The 23,553-nt window shown below is 41.7% G+C and overlaps 1 protein-coding gene across 2 annotated transcripts in view; it reads left to right on the top strand.

Moving 5' to 3' along the window:
- The window catches only part of Pibf1 (progesterone immunomodulatory binding factor 1), a 159,334-nt gene that overhangs the window by 120,393 nt on the left and 15,388 nt on the right, over positions 1–23,553 (top strand). For both annotated transcript variants that reach the window (XM_038310669.1, XM_038310670.1), the window contains exon 16: positions 5,761–5,845. In XM_038310669.1, the coding sequence (XP_038166597.1) occupies positions 5,761–5,845 (85 nt within the window). The remainder of the gene's footprint in view (positions 1–5,760; positions 5,846–23,553) is intronic.

The following is a 23,553-nucleotide window of genomic DNA, read 5'->3' as shown; positions in this document are numbered from 1 at the left end:
CAAGATTTTGAATCACGAGTAGTTGGTTATTCAGCTTAGTTATTAAATTTAAGATTAACATAAAAATTTAATTTTCTGAATAATCATTAAACCACCATGAATGTGAAATAAGAAAAAAATTAGAAAATAGGGTTTTTAAGATGTACAGGTGAAAAAAATGAACTGTCATACTTAATTCTGAAATATGATGGTTCTTTGAATGCAAATCATCTTTGTCCCTTGTCATTCCTACCACACCAAAGTAATTGTTCCAGAGTTCTATTCTTGCTCTAAGTTTTTGGTGTTATGATAAAATAAAGTCACATGTATTGTAAATATCAAAATCAATAAGTTTATTTCTAAAATTACTGAAAAGTTTAAAATATTTCTTATGTAATTACTAACAAATTGGTTCAGTTAATTGATGGATTTTACTATAAGGTACATGTTGTAAACAACAGAAATTTCTATGTTCTGCCCTGGATGATCACTAATTACGCAAGTAGTTAGTTTAGGGAAACCAAGGAAGAAACTTCAGATGGGACTTCTTCTTGTAATATATTTATTATAGTTGCAATTTTTATATCATTTTACTTTTATAAACTTGAGAAAGGAGATAAAAAAAAACCTGGAGAAAAATACCTCTTTTACATTTGCCTTGAAATACTTATTCTGTTAAGAATTAAAGTGACTTTTGGGAAACTGTAACGCATGCTGGATTGCCTTGCCCACCCATGATTTAGGGGGAGGAGTGTGGTCCTGCATCAACTTGACGTGTCTTTGTGCAGGCCCATGTGAAGCCTGCGCCTTTCTGAATGGAAATGGAGGAGTGAATAGGGAAGGGCGTATCTGGGAGTAGACTAGGGAGGGGAAACTGTAGTATGTAAAATAAATTTTAAAAAAAAGAAAAATTAAAGTGGCCAAAAATATTTAATATAGAAAAAATAATATGTAGCTGTTAGAAAAGATTACATAGATAAATTTATTCCTTGAAAAAGTAAGCAGCTCGTCCTCCAAGAACATGTGATTCCATCTATTCCTGCATGGTCACTCTCTGTAGTCTTAGCCATCATAGTGTAGTGCCTCCCTGTGTTCTGCCCTGGATAATCGCTAATTTCTCTCTTAATAATATATAACAAAGAAAGAGAAGTGGGATCAAGTAAAATGTTTATTAAATGTAAGACTTTGAGTTGATAAATGTTGAAGCTGGATAACAGATATATAGGACTGTACTTTCCTCTTTTAAAATACTCCTTAATAAAGTGATAAACTTGGGTTTTGGGGTTTTTTTAGATTTATTATTTATTATGTATGTAGTGTTCTGCCTATATTCTGCCTGCAGGCCAGAAGAGGGCACCAGGTCTCATTACAGATGGTTGTGAGCCACCAAGTGGTAGCTGGGAATGGAACTCAGTGCTCTTAACCTCTGAGCCATTTCTCCAATCCAGTAAACTTGTTATTTAAAAAAAAAAAAAAAAAAAACAGCATCTTAAGGGCAGACTGGACAGGCAGGAGAAATGAATCGGTAGTTGGGAGTAAAGTAGTATTGCGCTTGCGGAGAACACCAGAGCACCCGCATGGGGTAGCTCCCACTCTAGGGTACCCTCCCCAGCCTCTAGTCTCTGCGCTCACATGTTCACACGCCCCACACAGCTCACACGTGTGCACAATATTTAAGAGTAAGAGAAGTAAGAGGAAGTGCAAGCTGAGGGAGGCAGCATGCTGACTCGGTAAGTAGCTGTGTGAATTACAGTGCAGCCAGGGCAGATCTATAAATCTAGTGTCTCGTCAAACTCTCTGTAACAGTAAAAATGTCCATGTCTGCACTATTAAGTATGATAGCCACTTCCCACATGTTACTGAGGAACAAATTCCTTAGTTCTATTTAAATTAATGTTCACTTTAATTGTCACATTGACTAACGGCGATGCTATTGAACTACACAGTCAACCTCTTCATCTCTGGGAGTGGTGTTAACCTAATTCATTTGGTTGTCTGAGGATTAAGATACAGTTTTTAATATGTGTAGCATAACATCTAAACATCATAGGCTCTCTTAAGCAGTTGCCGCCGCTGTTGGTACTCATGTGACTCCCGACACATCCGGGTATCGATAATGATCTTAAAAATGAGAAATAGCATTTCTTAGGATGCTGGATTTGGACAAAAAGTAAAGCTGCTATAATTATAGCAATAGTAATCTTAAGCCAATGTGGAATTAGCTATCAGAATATATATTTGAAACAGGGTCTCACTGTAACCCTGGCTGTCCTGGAACTGGCTATTTAAACCAGGTTCCCTCAAGCTCACAGATCCACCTGCCTTTGTTTCCTGATGCTGGGACTGAAGGTATACACTACTATGCTTGGATTACCAAAATAGTGTTTCATAAATTCATAATATATTTTAATGAATTCTGAACTAATATTGGATGTGATGTCTTGTTGCCAGGTGAAGCAACTGTCATCTATTGTGAAAAGTCAAAGTAGTGTAATTGTGGCATTAGAAATTCTGTCATTAGCTCTGCCTCTGTTCGTGTATGAATAATAAGGTGTGGTGATGACATTTAAAAGCCGGTTACAAGCCTGGCTCGGAGGGGAGAACACCTGCCATGCGAACACCAAGACTTGAGTTCAGGGCCCAGCGCCACCTAGAAACCACTGAAAAGGCTTGACGTGGCCAGACAGAAAGGGGGGTCACTGCGACTTGCTGGCCTAGCTCCAGATTCATTAAAAGACATACCCAAGGGAATAAGGCAGAATGGTAGAAGAGGAAACCTTCTGTCTTCCTATGGTCTCCACATTGGCATGTACTCTGGCCCTTATAACACACATGCCTCCACACACACAAGTTAATAAGTTTGTTTATGGTCATCTTCAGCTGTGTATGAGTGTTAGGCTAAACTGGGATACATAAGACCTTAACAATCAAAAGAACTGAGGAAATGGATTATTTTCTTTTAAAATTAAACAATGCCATTCGTACTATTGCTAACCCTTGCAAGTTTAAACAGTTACACAATTTATTCGGTCAAACACGGTACCAGTGTGCCACGCCACACTGCCAGACCTATCTATACAGTGCACTTAGTATCCAGGAAGGTTAGAATCAATATGTGCTGAAATAAAATCATCAGAAGCTGCTAGAACGCTCACTGTAAGATGTTGCTAGTAACTGCTTTGAATTCCCCTGTCATTAAAGTAGTAATCTAGTCTAAAAGTAGTACGTTAACCCTCCACCATGCACAGGAGACAGTCAGTCTGGAAAGTCCAGTCTACTTTGGATCTGTGAGGAGCATGGAGAGAGAATAATTAGCATAAGCTCTCTTTCCCTGCTGTCAGTTCTCCGTTTATCCTTAACTAAAGTTAAAGTTAGAGAAGAAAAGATTACATTGTCAACTTCTCTTACAAGGCTAAGCCAGAGTATATTGATCCAGGAAGTTAAGGTACAATATATCAGGAATATGTTTTCATATAGCAGGTGAAGCAGAGCCATAAACATGAATTTCTAAGTAATAATTAACAGTGAATTGAACAATTATGGGTGTAATATAACATTCAAGATAGACGTGCTCAGAAGGGGGTTTGTTTTCTAGCTTTATGAGTCACACTTGGAAGCTTTAATTTTTAAAAGTAAGTTTCCATTGTTATAAACTATGTCTTTATGAAGACTAGCTTTCTACTGAGAAAGTTCATTATATCAGGATTGTGGATTTAACAGTCATCACATGGAGTTTTATAAATGCCCATGTTAAAAGGACTGTCCCTTGTGAATTAGATATGTCATAGTACAGACTAAGACTTTGAAAGTATATCCCAGGTCTCCGGTCACAGAAATGTGGTCTGGAGTAGCCATGATACGTGTGGTAAACTGCTCTCTTTCAGATGGCACAGTTATTTTTCTGTGTTATCCACCCCACCTGGATTCTATAGTGTGTGGCTGTTTTCTGCTTAATTGTAGAGCATTTGCTTTATTCTTGAAGAGTAAATAATATAGCCAAAGCTTTTCTAGAGAATATCCGGTCAGAATCCTTTAATTGCTCCAACATTCCATTCCCATTGCACTGTATTTTATTTAATAGGCTCGTTGGTGTGTGTGTGTGTGTGTGAGAGAGAGAGGGGGGGGGGGAGAGGGAGGGAGGGAAGGAGAGGGAGGGAAGGAGGGAGAGAGGGAGGGAGGGAGAGAGAGAGAGGGAGGGAAGGAGGGAGGGAGAGAGGAAGAGGGAGAGAGAGAGAGAGAGAGAGATAGAGAGAGAGAGAGAGAACTGCACATGAGCAAGTGTTTATGCATTGTGTATGTATTACTTACATTTAACATAAACACTCCTTGAAAAGACCTAGTTCTGTTTATGGGACTAGGCTTTCATTTTGAGGAGTGTACATCTTAAGATGAAATACAAATAGCTTTGAATTTGAGCATTTTAGAAACATCTGATGCTTGCCATGCCTTAGAGCCTGGCGGAACGTGGCACTTTGTCCTGGACAGCATTTTGTTCTTTTCTGCTCTCAGCTTAGTAGGCTCCCTGGCGCCTACCTCTGCATGTCAGTTTGTTTTTCTGCTGAGCTGCTGCCTTTATTGGCATTTAATTACTGTTTTCCTCTGAAGCCTGTTTTTCATCTAAGTTAGTAATGGTGTGCAGCATTTATGTAGGGTTTTATGTGTTCAGCACTTTATGTAATCATTCACCAGGTAATTCACATAGCCTCTGACATACATGAGGAGCTTACGCTTTTACAGATGTGGAAACCCTGTTCTGCTGCTGGCTGCACAGCTGAGTGAATGGCACAGTGGGAAACAGGCAGACCTGCCCTGCCTCTCCTCAGACAGGTGCTTCACAGGGAAGCTGACTTCATGGAGGAGGTGGGATGTTTTCTTTTTGAGTCCTTGGGCTCGCCAGTTCTTCCAGAGTGCTCATTATATTTTAGTTTAAAAAAAACTTAATATTTTTGTAATTGGTGACTTTTTCTTAACTAACTTGAAGATGTCTTGCAACAAAATGCTTCTCATTAATTTCACTCTCACAGATTTTTGTCTCAACATTTGAGGAACTGATCTATTTTGATTTATTATTGCTTTTCTCAATTCTTACAGAGCTAGTCACATAGATTTTTTTTTTACAAATGACATTATATAGACTATTTCATTTGATTCTTCCCATTAATTTCTGTATATCAAATAGTAAAATTGCAGATAATATAAAACAGTTCACCATCATTTCTTAGGATTAATATGATCTTACAGGGGACTCTGTCAAAAATCAGAACTTACCAATGAGAAAATCACAATGGAGTCATAGAGATTTAATACTGAACTAAGAATTTGGAGACAAATTTATTTTGCGAAGTTTAGAGAAGACTGATTTATTTAAATTATGTCCTTCAAAATTTTCCTATATGACAAGTTAAAAACCACTGTAAGTTCTAGGGATAAATGCTTCCATTTGACTTCTGATACCCTGTGTTTTAATATGTCCGTGTGTGTGTGTGTGTGTGTGTGTGTGTGTGTGTGTGTGTGTGTACATCTCCTTCCTTCCTACCTCCTTGTAGCATTTCAGGAGTGAGCAGTCGGGAACACTGGCGTGTGCCGACACAGGCAGGTAGTCGCGCTGTTGCATGCCCCTTGCTCAGTTAACATGACAGTGTCTGCTCTGCTGTGTCTGGACTACAAACCCCATGTCTTCAGTTCAGACCACCAAATGTTTGTTTATTCTTTGTATTTACTGTCTCTTAACTCACACAGCATGGTCACTTTTTAAAACTTGTTTTTTTTTTTTTTTTCCAGCAATCTAAATAAAGAAAAGTCAGCCCTGCTGCAGATGAAGAATCAAATGGCACTGGATCTGGAACAGCTTCTAAACCACCGAGAGGTACTTTCCCACCACCTGAGCACTCCCAGATCCATGTTTGAGCTAAGATGATTTGCTCCCGGGGTCCTGTGTTCCTCATTTGATCTGTGATGTATTGTATTTCTAGAGCTAGCTCTCATTGCTGGAATGCCTTTCTTCTGTCTCCCTCACTGATTTTCACACTGTGTGACCACTACCTGCTTTATTTGTTTCTGCCATAAGACAGTGTGCCCCGTCTCACCTGTCACCGTGCCCTCAGTCCTCCTGTGCAATAGTGGACTTCAATTCAAGGGCTTTGGGGTGGGTCTCACGTGCCTGAGGCTGGCCTCCAGCTCTCTAGCCCAGGACAACTATGAGCTTCTTCCCCTCCTACCTTCAACCCCTAAGTGCCCGGATTCTAGGTGTGCACCACCATGGGCAGATTTGTAAGGCTCTTTTGTATTTTTTAATTGTTGCTCGCCAAATGTTTTTAACTCTTTGAAATTTTAATTTTTTAATTTATAAACTTTATTTTAAACCATTTCATGCAGTATATTTTAATGACATCATTCATCCCATCCCCTCAGATCCCCCACCTCTCAACCTACTACCGTTGTGTTCTCTTTCACCCTTCCCCAGATCTCCCACCCTTCCTCTCTTTTCAAATCTATCTAGTCTAGTTCGTGCTAGCTGATTATTTTGTGGTTTAAATCATATTTATTAGATAATATAAACAGGGCCAGGTATATAGCTCAGTTGATAGCCTGCTTACCTGGCATGCATAAGGTCTTGGCTTCATTCCAAGTATCAAATAAAGCTGAGCACCTATCATTTAGGCAGCCGGCCAAGAGAAACAAGAAGGTCAGAAGTTCAAGGTTGCCTGCATAGTAAGTTTAAGGTTAGCCTGAGATGCATGAGCCCCTCCCTCAAAAAAAAGATATATAAACAATATGATTTAACTTTGAGGACATTAATTTCTCTTGTTTCTTTTGACTATTATTACTACCACCATCAATATGTAAAATAACCTCACCACCCCCAAAACTCTCTCATGCCTCCTTTGAGGTGGCTTCCTTTTTTTTCCCCATCCTGTGCCTTGACGTTAACTTCCCTGTTTTCTTTACCTGTAGCTTGACCTTTTAGAGAAAATCATATAAATTAAATTAGCAACATGTAGCCTTTTACACCTGGCTTCTTTCGCTTTACTGAGTATGTATATCATGTTATATGGCTTCAACACAGTCTACTAATTCATTTGCCAGTTGATAGCTATTTGGGTCATGTTATGCTACTTTTAATTTTTTGATTTACTCTTATATTAATATTCCAATGTAATATACCAGTTATAATTATATAGCTATTTTATGATTTTTGTCATTTGTTGTTTCATTTTAAAACACATTATTGGGCTGGAGAGATGGCTCAGTGGTCAAGAGCACTGGCTATTCTTCTGGAAGACCTGGGTTCAATTCCCAGCACCTACATGCAGTTCACAGCTGTCTGTAACTCCAGTTCCAGGGGATCTGACACCTTTACACCAACGCATATAAGATGTTGAATAAATTATTTAAAAATAAAAAAACATTATTAAATCTACAGATATCACCACTCTAGATAATTGTATGTAGGTATTTGTGCAAAATATGGGCCACTGTTTCTCTTGGGTACACGCTAGAGCTCCAATACTGGGTTTTAGGGTAAAGCGTGTGTTGGTAAGAAACTGCCAAGCTTTTCTGGGTGTGTCCCATTGCACGATCTATGCAGTGATGGGAGGGCCTGGAGCTGGTCCTCCCCAGCGGTTGGTAGTGATGGGAGGGCCTGGAGCTGGTCCTCCCCAGCGGTTGGTAGTGATGGGAGGGCCTGGAGCTGGTCCTCCCCAGCGGTTGGTTGGTAGTGCTTAGTGTAGTGTTTCCGTCCAGAGCATTTTCCAGCGTACTGTCATAATCATTGCTTCTTCTGGTCACATTTCTATCATTTCGCTTGTCTAAAATATAACATTTCAAGAGAAATCCCTGATTTATGAGACTACTAAAGTTGTTTTCTGGTCTGGAAAAGTGTGCCAACTGTTTGGGATGGAATCACTGAGAGAATATTGGGGAGAAAGGTTGACTGGGAGACTGTCACTAGAAACATTTCAGAGGTGCCAATCCTAGAAGTGGTGTTGGGGGGCTGGAAGGTTGTCCTCACTAGAAATAGGGGAAAGGCTGGAGAGACCACTCAGTTGCACTCTGGGCTTGGTTCTAAGAGTTTTAACAACATTTGGCTCCTGTGGACAACGGCATGTATATGATTCACATACAGCCAAGCAGGCACACACATACACATAAATTAAAATCACATTCAAGCAAAAAAGAAATGGCTTTGAGGGTGAATTCTCTTAGAGGTGTCTTTTATATCTTCTGCCATGGTAGAAGAGTCAAGTGGGGGCAATCATGACAACGCTGGCCTTGAGACAGCACTCGAGACACTGAGACGGAGGCTGTGCTAAATAGTGAAACTCACTGAAAAACAAACACGAGCAAAGCAAGGGGCAAGAAAATAGCCCTGAATTGATATTTTTCTCCTTGTTTTTTATTTATTTATTTTTTCATTTTTATTTATTTATTTATTAGCAAACTGGGGAGGAAAGGGTTTATTTGGCTAACCCTTCAGCATTGCTGTTCATCACTGAAAGAAGTCAGGACAGGAACTCAAATAGGGCAGGACCCCAGAAGGCAGGAATTGATTCAGAGGCCATGTAGGACTGCTGTTTGTGCTTCTTACAGCTTACTCAGCCCACCTTCTTCTTCTTCTTCTTCTTCTTCTTCTTCTTCTTCTTCTTCTTCTTCTTCTTCTTCTTCTTCTTCTTCTTCCTCTTCTTCTTCTTCTTCTTCTTCTTCTTCTCCTTCTCCTTCTTCTCCTTCTCCTTCTCCTCCTCTTCCTCTTCCTCCTCCTCCCTTTCTCTCTCTCTCTCTCTCTCTCTCTCTCTCTCTCTCTCTCTCTCTCTCTCTCTCTCTCTCTCCCTCTCTCTCTCTCTCTTTCTTTTTTAAATATTTACTTGACTACATGTCAGAAGAGGGCATCAGATCTCATTACAGATGGTTGTGAGCCATGTGGTTGCTGGGAATTAAACTCTGGACCTCTAGAAGAACAGTCAGTGCTCTTAACCTCTGAGCCATCTCAGCCCCCTCCCCTTGCTTTTTAATAGTGTTATGTAACCCAGATTAGCCGCAAATTCACTGTGTAGCCAAACCTTGAACTTGTGAGCCTTCTGCCTCCACCTACCAAGTACTGAGATTTCAAGATATGTCTACCATTATGCTGAGACGAAACTCGGACTTCATCCATGCTAGGCGAGCTTTCAGTCGAGCTCTATCTTGAGCCTCTGGACTGCAGATTAGAGGAGACTGGAGGTAGATAAACCCTTCGGGAACAGATGGCAGAGCTAGGGAAAGCTCCTTCGCAGATACTCAGTCTTTCGTCTGTCTGTCTTTCGCTCTGGGCCATCTCTATCACTTACGTCCTAGAATTCTGCCTTCCAGCAATTGTTTCTTCACTATGAGCACCTGAGTTAGCCCGAGTATGTTTTTAAATATAAATAGTTAAGGGATCATAACCAAAGATTTCTTCTCCATCATAAAGCTGTATAAGACTTTTTCTTTTCAGAATGGCAAGTTTCATTTAATTCTAAAAGATTATGCTACACTTGAAAATTATAGAAGCAATTGTATTCATACATTTTATACATCAAACTTAAAGCTACATTACTCATGAGTCCAAATAATAACTAAAGAGCTGTGAACTGAAATAATCCATCTTCCCTTCAGTTGTTTCCTCAGGCATTTTGTCCCAGTGACAGAAACCTAACTAAAGGCAACCAAGGCCCTGGGGTATCACTTAATGTAAGTCGTGGTTTTCATCAGCTAAATTCCCACAGCTTAAGTTAGTGGTTCAGATAGGAAACAAATGCACACTTTAAAGTCCCTCGGATTCTGTTCTGAGGTAGGGTTCCAGCTCCACCCTTTAGCAGACTACTGAGCTCTCTCGCGCTGTATATGTTTAGAATGGGAGTTGGATCCAAGTCACATGCTGACAATTGCTGGTAAATGGAAAAGGCACCAAGTAGAGCAGTTCCAAATTGTCATTCTAAAACAGCTGGAGTCTGACCATACAAAGTTGGTGTTATAAAAATGTATACTGGAGCCTGGCAATGGAGCACACACGTCTTTAATCCCAGCATTCCGGAGGCAGGCAGGCAGGCGATCCCTGTGGGTTTGAGGCCAACCTTGTCTACAGAACAAGTCTAGGACTGTCAGAGCTGTTACCCAGAGAAATCCTGTCTTGAAAAATCATATAGATAGATGATAGATAGATAGATAGATAGATAGATAGATAGATAGATAGATAGATGATATGTGTATATATATATATATATATATATATATCCTCTGTGTGTGTGTGTGTGTGTGTGTGTATCCCTAACCATACGCACACATACTGTACAGGCGTAGTGGCGCACACTTTAACCCCAGCACTTGGGAGGCAGATATATATACTATATATATCCAGTAACACCAACCATACACACACACACACACACTATATGGGCATAGTGGCGCACACCTTAACCCCAATACTTGGGAGGTGTGTGTGTGTGTGTGTGTGTGTGTATATATATATATATATATATTAATATTATATATATTATATTATAATATATATCCAGTGTGTGTGTGTGTGTATAAAACTCTAACCATACACATACACACACACACTGTACAGGCGTAGTAGGGCACACCTTAACCCCAACACTTGGGAGGCAGAGGCAGACAGATAGGCAGGTGGATAGAGGGAGTTCCAGGACAGCAAAGGCTATACAGAGAAACCTCTTCATTCTGTGTTCTCCATTTTTTTTTGTTTCTGTATTCAGTGAAACTAAAATGCAGTAAAAGACAAGGTATCTCAGATAATTCCTTCTATTGAGGCAAATTTATTGTCGTGCTCTTAGCTTTTATGATGAGATCAGCACAAAATCCAATGTGATCTCTGACTTTGTGTGAGACTACTGAAGGAACGTAAGTGCTGCCGTGTATTCTGTGTTTCAGTCTTTTCTGCAGTCCACTGGTAGTCATGGGCCCTGCTGGTGCAGGTGAAACTGATGTGGTCAGTGTGAAGCACATCTGCCATGCTTACAGTTTTACAGGGAGGGAGGGAGGGAGAGAGAGAGAGAGAGAGAGAGAGAGAGAGAGAGAGAGAGAGAGAGAGAGAGAGAGAGAGAGAGAGAGAGAGACCCTCCTTATGAGTTACTGCTTGCATTTGTCATTGCTGGTCCCACTGGTACAGGTGAAACTGATTATGGTCAATGTGAAGTGAATCTGCCATGCTTACAGCTTTATAGACAGAAGGAAGGAGGGAAGGAAGGAAGGAAGGAAGGAAGGAAGGAAGGAAGGAAGGAAGGAAGGAAGGGAGGAAGGCAGGCCTCCTTATGAGTTATTGCTTGCATTAGTTCCAGGAAAATTTGCCTCTGTGATGAAGTTATTTCTTTATGTTGTCAGAAAATGAAAACTGTTGTAATTCAGTGTGCTTCATTTTTATCTTAGTTGACAAAAACCCTCGTAGCTGAACGTCTTATCCAGGTGTTGCAGCCCTTTCTCCCTTCTTTTGTTCTTGATGCCATACAATACCCTTTTCTATTTCCAGTAGATTACAATCTGTTTACTCTTAAATGTCTTCACTTGCATGAAGATTGATACTTGATGGAACAAATAAAATAAAAACCTTAAACAGGTAAGTTTTTCAAAAAGAAGCCAAAGGAACCAAACTGACTGGACATCTGGACATTGGAAGCACTATGGGTTAAGGCATTGTCTGTTCTCTCTCTCTCTCTCTCTCTCTCTCTCTCTCTCTCTCTCTCTCTCTCTCTCTCTCTCTCTCTCTCTCTCTCTCTCTCTCTCTCTCTCTCTCTCTCTCTCTCTCTCTTTCGTTTGTTTTTCAAGACAGGGTTTCTCTGTGTAGCCCTGGCTGCCCTGGAACTCACTCACTCTGTAGACCAGGCTGGCCTCAAACTGGGAGATCCACCTGCCTCTGCCTCCCGAGTACTGAGATTAAAAGCCTGCACCACTGCCCCCACCACACACAACAGCTTTATTTTAACATGGGAATAGACTAACTCATGAGAGTGTATAGATGAGAACAAACGGAGTGACAGGGTCGAGAGAAACACTCGTGTGAAAGGCAGCTCACACAGTGAACTGGGAAGAGCATCAGAAGAAAGGGAAGCTGAGAAAGCACAGGCAAAGCCACTGCGGGCCCAGGACTGTTGTCAGCACAAGTGCTTACCGTCAACAGGTCAGGCCAGACTTTGGGCTGCTTCCTGTCCACCATGAACCCTGCGTTCCATCATCCCCTACAGAAAGCGGCTATCCACTTAGTAGTTTGAAGTGCCAGTGTGTTAGCTGGCCATGGTGGCACATACCTACAATCCTAGTTCCTAGGAATCTGAGCCAGAAGAATGGAAGAGTTCAGCACCAGCACGGGCTACATATTGAGTTTGGGGCCAGCCTGGACTACATACATAGTATGATCAAGTCTCAAAAAAAAAAAAAAAAGAAAGAAAGAAAGAAAGAAAGAAAGAAAGAAAGAAAGAAAGAAAGAAAACTAAGGGGAAAAAATGGCAAAATGATGGCCGATGCCTTTAATTCCAGCACACAGGAAGCAGAGGAAGGTAGATGGCTGTGAGTTCTATGTATTGAGACCCTATCTCAAACAAACAAAAACAAAACCAAAAAGTGCTCATTTTTATAAGGCAGCTAGGCGAGTGGAAACAGCAGCCACATGTGTGTACATTAGAAAATATCTCAGTGGAGCAGCAGCCCACCTCACCAGACAACAGCATTAATGAACTGTGGCTGGGGCACACCTTTAGTCCCAGCACTCCGAAGGTGGAGGCCAGATGCAGGACGTTCAGGTTGCACAGAGAAACCTGCGGGAGGTAGGGGGGATAAACTGTGGAGGCAGGTGGATCTCAGTGAGTCCAGATCATCCTGGTCAACAAAGTGAGTTCCAGGGCAGCCAGGACTGTTACAGAGAGAGGAAACCCCGTCTCGAAAAACAAAAAACAAACAGAAAAAGCACCAACAGGCAAATCGCACTGAGATAAACAGAAAGGCGGAGGGGAAACAGCTAAGCCATGCGCTCCGTGAGAGTGTGCCGTACAAGGTCCAACTATGGGCAGAGGAAACGGTAGCTCAGCTGGCCATGAGGCGCACATCTGACATCCTAGTACTGGGGAGGCTAAGTAAAGCAGGAGGATTTCAAGTTTAAAGCTAGCCTACGCTACATATTGCAGTCCTGTCTCTAAGAAAGAAAAAAAATTGAAAGATATTTTATCTCCCCAAGCTGGAAGTTCAATGGGTGCCAGGACGAAGCCAGGTAGAGACGTTAAAAGTCTGAGAGGCAGTTGGCAGCTAAGCACCAGTGTTAGCAGAGGTGCTCACAGCAACTGCCAGCTTCAGGCTTCAGGTCAGCACATGGCCTGCATGTGGCTTTAGAAGAGACTGCCACCATTTTCTGCTCTGAAGAGAAAGCACATTTGTAGATTATGGTTATGGCTTTCCATCTCTGTAACAAATGCCTGAGATAACCGTTTATGAAGGAAAGTGCTCATTTGGGCTAGGCTCATGGTTTTAGAAGGTGTAGCCATTGCTTTTGAGCCCTTGGCAAGGCAGCATGTCGTGGTGGGAGTTAATTCAAAGCAAAACCACTCACACCTCATGGCCAGGAAGTGAAAGAGTGGAAGAAAAAGAGCTGGGGTCCCACTATCCTCTTCTGAGAAACTCCTCGCTAACCTAAACAACCCCCACTACTCCTGGCTTCAAAGACCTTCCATCTCCCATACCCCAAAGCCAAGCACTGAAACATGTGGACCTTTCATGGACGTTCGTCCAAACCAGAACAGACAGTGCGAGTTTAAGAAGCTCCTGTCTAATGATGCTTTGTTCCGGTTTGGTTTTGAGACAGGATCACTCTCTAATCCAGGCCACCCTAGAACTCTTTATTACAGCGCAGGGTGGCCTGGTTTTGAGACGGCTTCTGAGTTATAGGGTTACAAGCACCACACTTAGCCTCTTTCTTAGAAACACTTACGTTATAACAGGAGCACATAGCATGCATTCGGAGGTCAAAGAACAACTTTATGGATGTGAGTCCTAGGGCTCAAACTCAGGTCATTAACCTGGAGTTAAGAGGCTTTACCTGAGCTGGGCAGTGGTGGCGCACACCTGCACACCTTTAATCCCAGCACTCGGGAAGCAGAAGTAGGAGGATCTCTGTGAGTTCAAGGCCAGCCTGGTCTACAGTACTAGTTCCAGGGCAGGCTTCAAAGCTACAGAGAAACCCTGTCTCGGGGAAAAAGAGAGAGAAAGAGAGAGAGACAGACAGAGACAGAGAGAGAGACAGAGAGAGACAGAGAGACAGAGACAGAGAGAGAGACAGAGAGAGACAGAGAGCCTTTACCTGCTAAGCTGTCTTGCCAGCCCACACCCTGCTTCTGATGAGGTTTTGTAATGAAAAAACACAATAGTGTATGAGTTTTAAAGAGAATTGTTAAATAGCTGCATAACAAAGGAATGTTGTGTGTTAGTTACAGCAGCATAAAAGATGTGCCATGCTGAAGTGTTATTACGTATTTATAGTAGTGTTAGTCTGTGCCATGTTTCTCCAGCACACTCAGCACACTAGGTATAATTGTGAAGACTATGGACAGTTGGCATCTACTGCATTCTGCCTTCCACCCTGCCCTTCTTTGCCCTTACTGTAAGCTGGGCCAGATGTGTTGTGTATGTCTGTGATGCTAGCACTTGAGAAATAGAGAAGGAGGATTAGGAGCTCAGGGACAGCCTGGGCTAGGGAATTTGAGGCTAGCCTGGTCTACAGAGTGTTCCTGTCTGAAACAGAAACTGTAAGAGTAAGGTTGTGTTTATATTCTTTATCTTACATTTTGAAATGCAGTTTTTAAAAAAATACTAACAGTCAGGTAAACAAGACATCGGTTCGAATCAGCTGTGGTTGGCATGGCCTGTAAATCTCCTACTTAGAAGACTAAATCAGGAGGGTTGCAAATTCAGCACCAATAAGGCTGCCTAGTGAGACAGTCTCAAGAAAAAAAAAAACAAATTAACTGAAGACTCTCTTCCTTCAGTTTCCTCACTAGTAGAAAAAGATGGTGTTTTGGGTGGAGATATGGGGGGGATTACAAATGTTCTTTTCATGCGATTTCAATGCTGTTCTGAATGCTTCCCTTTGACACACAGCCCTCCAAAACTAGATAAGGAAAACTTGGATTTTTTTTCTCCTGAGACGAGTTGTTGACCTTGATCACATTGCCCACCCTTCCAAGCACCATGGTTCCAGGCAGAGCCTCCTTACTGCTAGGATTCCCATCTGCACTCACCCCTCTACCAGTACAGTTGTGCCCCAGTCTTGCCCAATAAGGTGCCACATTCCTCTTCCCGTCTTTAATTCCTACAGTATTTAGCACATGGTAAGTAGCCATTCAAATGTGTATTACAGTCATTATGCCTCGTTCCTGTCTCTCCATAGTAATTACTACCAGCTATCAAATAGCTTTAGTAACTGGCATTTAATATGTATCTCACCTCCCCCCACCCTGCCACTACCAAAACTGTCTCTTTCTGATTACCGGTACCGTTTTAACTGGAAAAGTACAGACTGCCATATCCTAGAACAGTTTCAAAGAAATATCTAAAAGCAGCTACTAGATAGTCATGTCTGGAAGGTTTGTCTAGCATAGAGCGCCTCTGAAACCCCAAGGCCTGATAACTGTAGCAACAGCAGCCTCTGCTTATCAAGCCTCTGAGGAATACTTAGCATTTGGAGAGCAGGGGACATCTGCTTGAGACCTAGCAATCTGCTGTCCCGTTCACTTTCCCATGTCGCTTCAGTTGGTATTTAACCTGAATTAATGAAGGACTCCTTACTAAGCCCTTAGAATGTACAAAGCCACACTCACCGACTGACTTCCTTTGCCTAGGTAACCCACTTGTTAGGGCAGTGCAAATCACCAGCAGAAGGAAACAAGCCCTGCAGTTAGGCAGCTTTCTGAAAAGTGAAGTCACAGTATAATTATCATTCTTTGATGGTTTGTTTATGTTCCTGGAGTCTAACCCATATGTTCTTTCTGATTTCTCGGAAGATTTCAGGGACATTTCACGTCCCAAGTACCCCTTAGGCAATCCACTTCATAAAGGGTTCCAACAGATTGCATAGTTCTATATGTGTGTCACCTTTTTGGTTCATAGTTAACTGTTTGGAAAGTTTCTTAAGAATGCCTTTTTACATTTTTTTCTCACATACCTACTCAGTTACTTTTTACACTTGACATGACTTGGGGGGACCACTAAGTAGGTAAGCTAATATTTCCTTAAGTGAAAACGTGATCGCTTTCCAGGTTTGTCTATTTCTAATCAGTGGTGGTGCTCTTTACAAGTTAAATATTAAGTCAGCGGTAAAGCAGATGCAAAACATTAAAAATTAAATACAAATGTAAATGAGTATTCAAGGAAAGAATCGTCATAGTGAAAACATAGAAACACACCCACACAGCATTAATGTTTGCCTGTATGGTCACTTTGGTTGTTTTTGCTCAGTTTTGCCATTTGTTTGGGTTTGGGTTCACTGTTGTTGCTGTTTTGTTCTTTTGGTGGCTCTGGGTAGGAGACCAAGCAGTGCATGTGCATTGACTACTGCCGGCCCAGATATAGATTTAGAAATTTTGTTCTATGTAAAGCTTTGTGCAGTCATAACTGAGGGTATTCGAGGGATAAATATATCTGGAACGACTATAAATTCTTCTGTGCTGTTTTAAGTTCTTTCAAGTCAAGGATATTATACTCGCTGTCCCACTCCCAGACAGTTACAGATTGCTTCTAACAAAGTAGACCAGGGCTAAGGAGTCAGAGGAAAGGCAAGCCCTTTGTGTATTTCTTCTAAAACTCAAAAGTTGAATCTTGCCGGGCGGTGGTGGCGCACGCCTTTAATCCCAGCACTCGGGAGGCAGAGGCAGGCGGATCTCTGAGTTCGAGGCCAGCCTGGTCTACAAGAGCTAGTTCCAGGACAGGCTCTAGAAACTACAGGGAAACCCTGTCTCGAAAAACCAAAAAAAAAGAGTATGAAAAGTTGAATCTTTTTGTTCATGAGTGCCGGCACAGGCTTGAAAGCCCAGCTGCTCAAGACTATTGACAAGAGGATTGCAAGTTCAGGGCCGGCCTGCATGGATTGCAGAATGAGTTCGAGGTCAGCCCAAGCTGCTTAGTTAGACCTCACAGTACACTGCAGTGCACTTGCCCAGTGTGCATGAAACAGTAGGTTCAACCCCCACCACCAAATAATAATAATAACCTAAAAATTGCCCCCCCCCAAAAATAGGCATCTTTTTCTAAACCATATTTGATATTTAGGGACTTGGGTGATACCTTCATTAGTAAAGTACTTACACCTCTTGCTTGAAGAGCTGAGGTCGGTCTCTAGCACTCAGTAAAAAGCGGGGGTAACATATGTTGTAATCCTAGTGCTGAGGACGCACAGACAGGTCAGTCTCAGGGATTGTTGCCCAGCCAGCATGGCCTGATGGAAGTATGTTAATATTTCTGACTTGCCGCTCCGTCCCTTTGCCTTCGTGCACTGCACTCTGGCCTCACAAGAGCGATGTGATGGGTTTGTGCGCATTTCCCAGGAACAACAACCTAATCTCCATTTTCCATGCTTCAGAGTTAATTCTCCTTGAATTGGCCTTGAGTGGCATGAGTTGAATTTGTTTGTAACAGGACTTTACTATGTATTTTAGGCTGACATCACACTTAGCATCCTCCTGCCTCAGTCTCAACGTGCTGGGATTACAGACATGCACCAGCATGCCCAGCCACTTGGATTTCTTTGGGAACACAGGTTCTCTGCAGAAAGCTCTTCTGCTCTGTTTTCGCTGCCTTTAGTCTTTTCATCTCCTCCTTTAAATTCTTAAACATCTTTGCTGTTCCTGCACTGAAAGCTCCCTGTCTCATGTGATGCAATAAAATATGTCATCATAAAAACATCTTATCTGGGTATAAATACCCTTTTGGCTTTTTCTGTCACACTTTCATATTTGTTATGTGTTGTAGAAACTTGTCAACTTCTGAGTGTCTTTTGTTTCTAAAGAATGAAATATATATATATATTCCCATTATATTTTAGGAGTTTGTTAAATATTTTCTTTAAATAGTAAGTACACTTGTCTGACTTTTCTTCTTTTAAGATTTGTGAGTGGATTGGGGGGACATACATGACATGTGCATATATGGAAGTCAAAGGACAATTTCGGAGATCACTGTTGCCTTCCACCTAGTTGTCTTACTTCTGCTATACTGCGTGCTGCAGGCCAGCCGGCCCTCCAGTTTCCTAGCACGTGCCTCCTAGATGTGCCTCCCATCCTGCATGGGGTTTACAGGTATGCATGCTGTATCAGGCTGTCCACATGGTTATGGGGATTAAACTTGGGCTGTCAGGCTCACAGAGCAGACACTTCCGCACTAAGCATTTGCCATCCCTGGTCTTTGTTAATAACCTCTTGTTAATCATTTTTAACCCTCTAGTTTTATGACTCCCTTAGAATAATAGTAAAAAGTCTGGGATGTTTGGGTGGATGCTCCACCCCAGCCCCTGGCATCCACATAGTCAAAGCCTCAAACCTGTATAAATTCTCTCGTCCCAGTACTCCTACTGCAAGATGGAGGCAGACACTGGAAACTCCCCAGATAATTGCAGGCCGGCTAGCCTGGCACATGCAATTGGTCCAAGAAACCTGTCACAAGATTCAAGGCAAGGACCAACACATGCAGGTCCCAGGTCATTCACATACACGCAGTCACCGATCTAAAGGAATACATTAGTTAATAAATAGTGAAGAAAATGATAACTCTGCAGAAGTTAAGCAGTGAAAGAATTCAGTATACTATATATATGTGTGTGTGTGTGTGTGTGTGTATGTATGTATGTATGTATTAGTTTCTTCGCTATTGCTATGATAAAACACCATAACTAAAAGCCACTTGGGAAGGAAAGAATTTATTTCTGCTTACAACTCGTTGGTCATGCTCCAGCATCCAAGAAAGAGCAGAAATCTGGAAAACTGAATGCAGAGAATGAAAATGGCTATTTCCTGCATTGCTCAGCCTCCTTTTTATACAACCTAGGACCACCTCCCCATGGTTGGCACTGCCCCAAGTGGACTGGGTCCTCTCACAATCACTAATTTTAAAAAAGTGCCTCACAGGGTCGCCCATATTCCAATCTGCTAGGAGCATTTTCTAAACTCTTCAGTAGTCTCTCTTCACAAATGACTCTAGCTTGTGTCAAGTTGACCCCCCCCAAAAAAAAAAAACCCTTAGCCGCACACTGTGCTCTTCTGTCTTCTTCACTTTCTTTTCCATTTTTAAAATCATTTTATTGCTTTTTTATATTTTTGTGTATGAGTGCTTTGCCTGTGTGTATATCTGTGTGCCTTGTGCCTGTAGAGTCTAGAAGATGGAGTTACACACACACACACACACACACACACACACACTGGAAGTGGAATTACAGATATTTACGAGCCACCACATGGGTGCTGGGCATTGAACCTGGGTCCTCTGGAACAGCGGTTGGCATTCTTCCCTCTTGAACCATCTCTCCACTTTTAATTTTTTTTTAAATTTTGCATTTATTTATTTTGTGTGGGGAAGGGACTGGATACCACAGTGAATGTGTGCAGTTGAGAGGACAACTGGTCCTTAAGCCACATGGATCCTGGGAATCAGAATCCCGTCCTTGGGCTTGGCAGCAAGCGGCTTTACCCACAGCTTTCTTCGCTGGCCTGATTTCCTCTTTCTTCTTTATCTTATTTACTTGCTTGTTTACTGGTTGGTTGTTTGGTCTTTGGTGTTTCTGTTTTAGTCTGAATTTGGTTTTGAGACAGGGTTTCACTATGCATCACTGGCTGTCCTGGAACTCACTATGTAGAGGAGGCTAGCCTTGAACACACAGAGATCCACCTGCTTCTGCCTCCCAAGTACTGGGACTAAAGACATGCTCCACCATGCCAGCTAGCCCACTTTCTTGTCTTTGAGATTTTTTTCCTTTTGAAGGGAGGCACAGTAGTTGATAACTATAATCCCAGCACTTGGCTTACTGAAACTGAGGCAGTGATTGCCACACGTTCAAAGCTAGCCTGGACTACCCTGTGAGATCCTCTGTGCTTACCTAGAAAGACCATGCCTCAAAAAAAGTAAATAATTAGAATATCTTCTTAAATGAAATTTATATGAACTATGTTCATGACTTAAAGCCAGGTTGGATTCTACCTTGTATAACCTAAGGCCAAAGATATACAGAATTGTCTGGCCTGTTGGTCCTGGCATGCTGTTCCTCATATAAAAACACTTCCTTGTGCTCCAGGGGAGCACATAGTTTGCATTCTACTTGTCAAAGCTATTTTCATCGAGAAATGCTATCTATGTGTCCCCTTGCCAGCATCTTTGCAGAGTTTACAGCTGTGTGCAATTCATTGGCATCAGAATGCAGTGCCATTAGGCAGCTGCTCGGTGGATGAGCGGTGCTAGCATGCCACCCCTCTGCGTCCAAGATGTGTGCTCTGGGATTCCAGAGAGCAGTGTCTCACAGATTGTGCAGTCACAGTCACCATCATCACAAATGTCATAAGAAGGTCTTTTGCTTTCATTCTGCCAGTCTAGATACAGCGAGAGAGTATCTCTGTGTGTTGAGGGGGGGGAGGGAAGGAGAGAGGGACAGAGAGAGAGAGAGAGAGGGGGAGGGGGGAGGTGTGGAGGTGGCCTCCAAAGGTAGCTTACACTGGCCTTGAATTCTCAGTCCTCCTTTCTTCACCTCTTGAGTGTTTAGGATTGCTACCATACCCAGATTACAATATTGACCTTTTTGTTTTGTTTTATCCTTTGTTTGTTTGCTTGTTTGTTTTGAGTTTTTTTTTTTTTTTTGAGACAAGGTTTCTCTGTAGCTTTGGTGCCTGTCCTGGAACTAGCCCTTGTAGGCCAGGCTGGCCTTGAATTCACAGAGATCCTCCTGTTTCTGCCTCCAGAGTGCTGGGATTAAAGGCGTGTGCCACCATCACCCGGCTTTGTTTTATCTTTTACTTGGCCTTAATTTTATTTGTGTGATCAAACAGTTCTTCATTGGTTAATTTAGAGAGTGGTTTATTCCTTTCCATTATTATAGTAATTTTATATTTATATACCAGAAAGACAGAATTTTTTAATTTTTTAAAATGACCTCCTAATTTAATCGTCAGCCAAGAATAAGCTGGAATTAGACAGGATGAAGGGACACTAACTCTTTGGGAAGAATTCTGCATCCTTCATGATGGCCCTGGAGTGAGACCTGCTAGAAAGTCCGTCATACCTACCAGAAGGGGGACGGATACATAGTCAGTGTCTTCTTCAGATAAACTGTGTCTGTCATACCTACCTGAACAGGGATGGATACATAACCAGTGTCTTCTTCAGATAAACTGTGTCCATTATACCTACCTGAACAGGGACAGATTCATAACCAGTGTCTTCTTCAGATAAACTGTGTCATACCTACCTGAACAGGGATGGATACATAACCAGTATCTTTTTCAGATAAACTGTGTCCGTCATACCTACCTGAACAGGGACAGATGCATAGTCAGTATCTTCTTCAGATAAAATGTGTCCATCATACCTACCTGAACAGGGATGGATACATAACCAGTGTCTTCTTCAGATAAAATGTGTCATTCAGATGTACCTCATTCTTGGAAACAGCCCTAACAGCAGAAAGAAACCATGTAAGCTGTACTTCATTCTGAAGTTAGAAATCAAAATTAAAAAACCGTAAGGACCTAGGATAAAAATAATAGCACAAAACAAAGACTTCATAACTGACAGATATTAAGTTCCTTCCTCATATCTGGAGTGGTGAGTAACTGGAACAGAAGAGGGCATGCAAAATATTAAAGTTCATTTCTTCAGAAGGATTTTAGAAAGTAATCTTTCTATAACATAGTAAACAGCAAAGTGTTGTGATGTTCTCAAAAAGAAAAAAACGCTAACATCAAATCCTGCAGCTGGCATAGTGCTCTCCTGTAACCTCAGCTGGAGCATCTCCAGTTCCCAGACAGCCAAACTCAGAGGGAAATATTCAGGGACGGGGGAAATTATTTTAAATAAAAATAACTCCAGGCAGTGGTGGCACACGCCTTTAATTCCAGTACCTGGGAGGCAGAGGCAGATGGATCTCAGTGAGGTCAAGGTCAGCCTGGTCTACAAAAGCACAAAAGCAAGTTCCAGACCAGCCAGAACTGTTACACAGAGAAAACATGTCTAGAAAAACCATGAATGACTGAATGACATTAGAAAGCTACAGGAAACGTGAAGGAATCCTGTTAAAGCTTGGAACTAAATGACAGAAGATTCCAGAGGAAATGACATTTTCAAGGAAGATGAATCCTATGTCTCCAAGTCCAAGTTTGATTTCTAAGACACAGAAGTTATACTGTCAAAGCAGAGTACTTGTCCCCATAATGCTGAGAAAATTAATAAAGTAAGGTTTGATGAAACTCACCTGTAATTCAAGCATCAGGGAGTCCATACCAACCTGGGCTACACAGAGACTCTACGTCCAGCGTAGACTAAATAATAGAAAAAGACTTGAAAACGTTAGAAAGATGGTAGAGGGTTGGGATTGATAAAATGTCTATTGACAGGTAATGGAAAAACAAATGGTTTCAAGAAACAATAAAACTGAGTTGATGGGATGGTTCAGTGAGCTAAGACTCCTGCCACTGAGCTCTGGAGACCTGAGTTTGATCCCTGAAGCCTCAACCGGGGCACACATACATTACACATGCATGCACACATGCACACACACATACAATAAGTGCAAAACAGACTTTAAAGAAAGAATAGAAGATAGAACTTGCCAATATACCCAATAAAAGAAATTTCAGGATGATAGCTATGCATCAGCCATAAAAGCAGTAGAGAATCTGTCCCGTTAACTAAGGTTGGTGTTTAAGCCTGTATATATGTATAATCCCAGTATTCAGAAAGCTAAAGTGAACAGATCCTGAGGCCAGTCTGGGTTATGTAAAACATTCTAATTTACCCTGGAGCACACTAAAATTCTACCTGAAAAGAAAAGAAGTCTCAGAACAGCATATAAAAGAACCTGGATAATCTTGGATACTACGGGGGAGGCTGAGGGAACAGCCAGGCACTGTGGCATATGCTTTTAGTCCAGTGTTTGTGAGACAGAGGCAGGAGGATCAAAAAATTATGGCCTTGGATTCACGGTTGAATTTGAGATGGGCAAATCTGAGCTATATTAGACCCTGTCTCAAACCACCAAACAAAAAGACACATTTTTACACTTTTTTATCTGTGAGACAAGAAAAGGGCAGAAACCATGAAAAGAAAAGCACCTTTCTTTAAAAAACAAAAACAAAACAACAAAAACAAAACAAAAAAAAAATCAAGGTACAAATGGGAACAAAGAGCCAGGTATTTTCACAGAAGAATCTATATAAGGTTTGTCTACATAGCAAATTCCACACTAGCCTGGGCTAGCCTGAGATACTTACTACATAGTGAGACCTTGTCTTCAAAAACTGTACCCAAATAACTGGCATGGCTTTGAGTAATTGATAAAGTATCAGAGAAAAAATACAGGAGCCAGCAAGA

The sequence above is a fragment of the Arvicola amphibius genome, chromosome 13, assembly GCF_903992535.2.
Source record: "Arvicola amphibius chromosome 13, mArvAmp1.2, whole genome shotgun sequence".
In the NCBI taxonomy this organism is placed as follows: domain Eukaryota; kingdom Metazoa; phylum Chordata; class Mammalia; order Rodentia; family Cricetidae; genus Arvicola; species Arvicola amphibius.
Note: the sequence above shows the minus strand (reverse complement) of the source record. Positions and strands in the feature narration are given on the sequence as shown.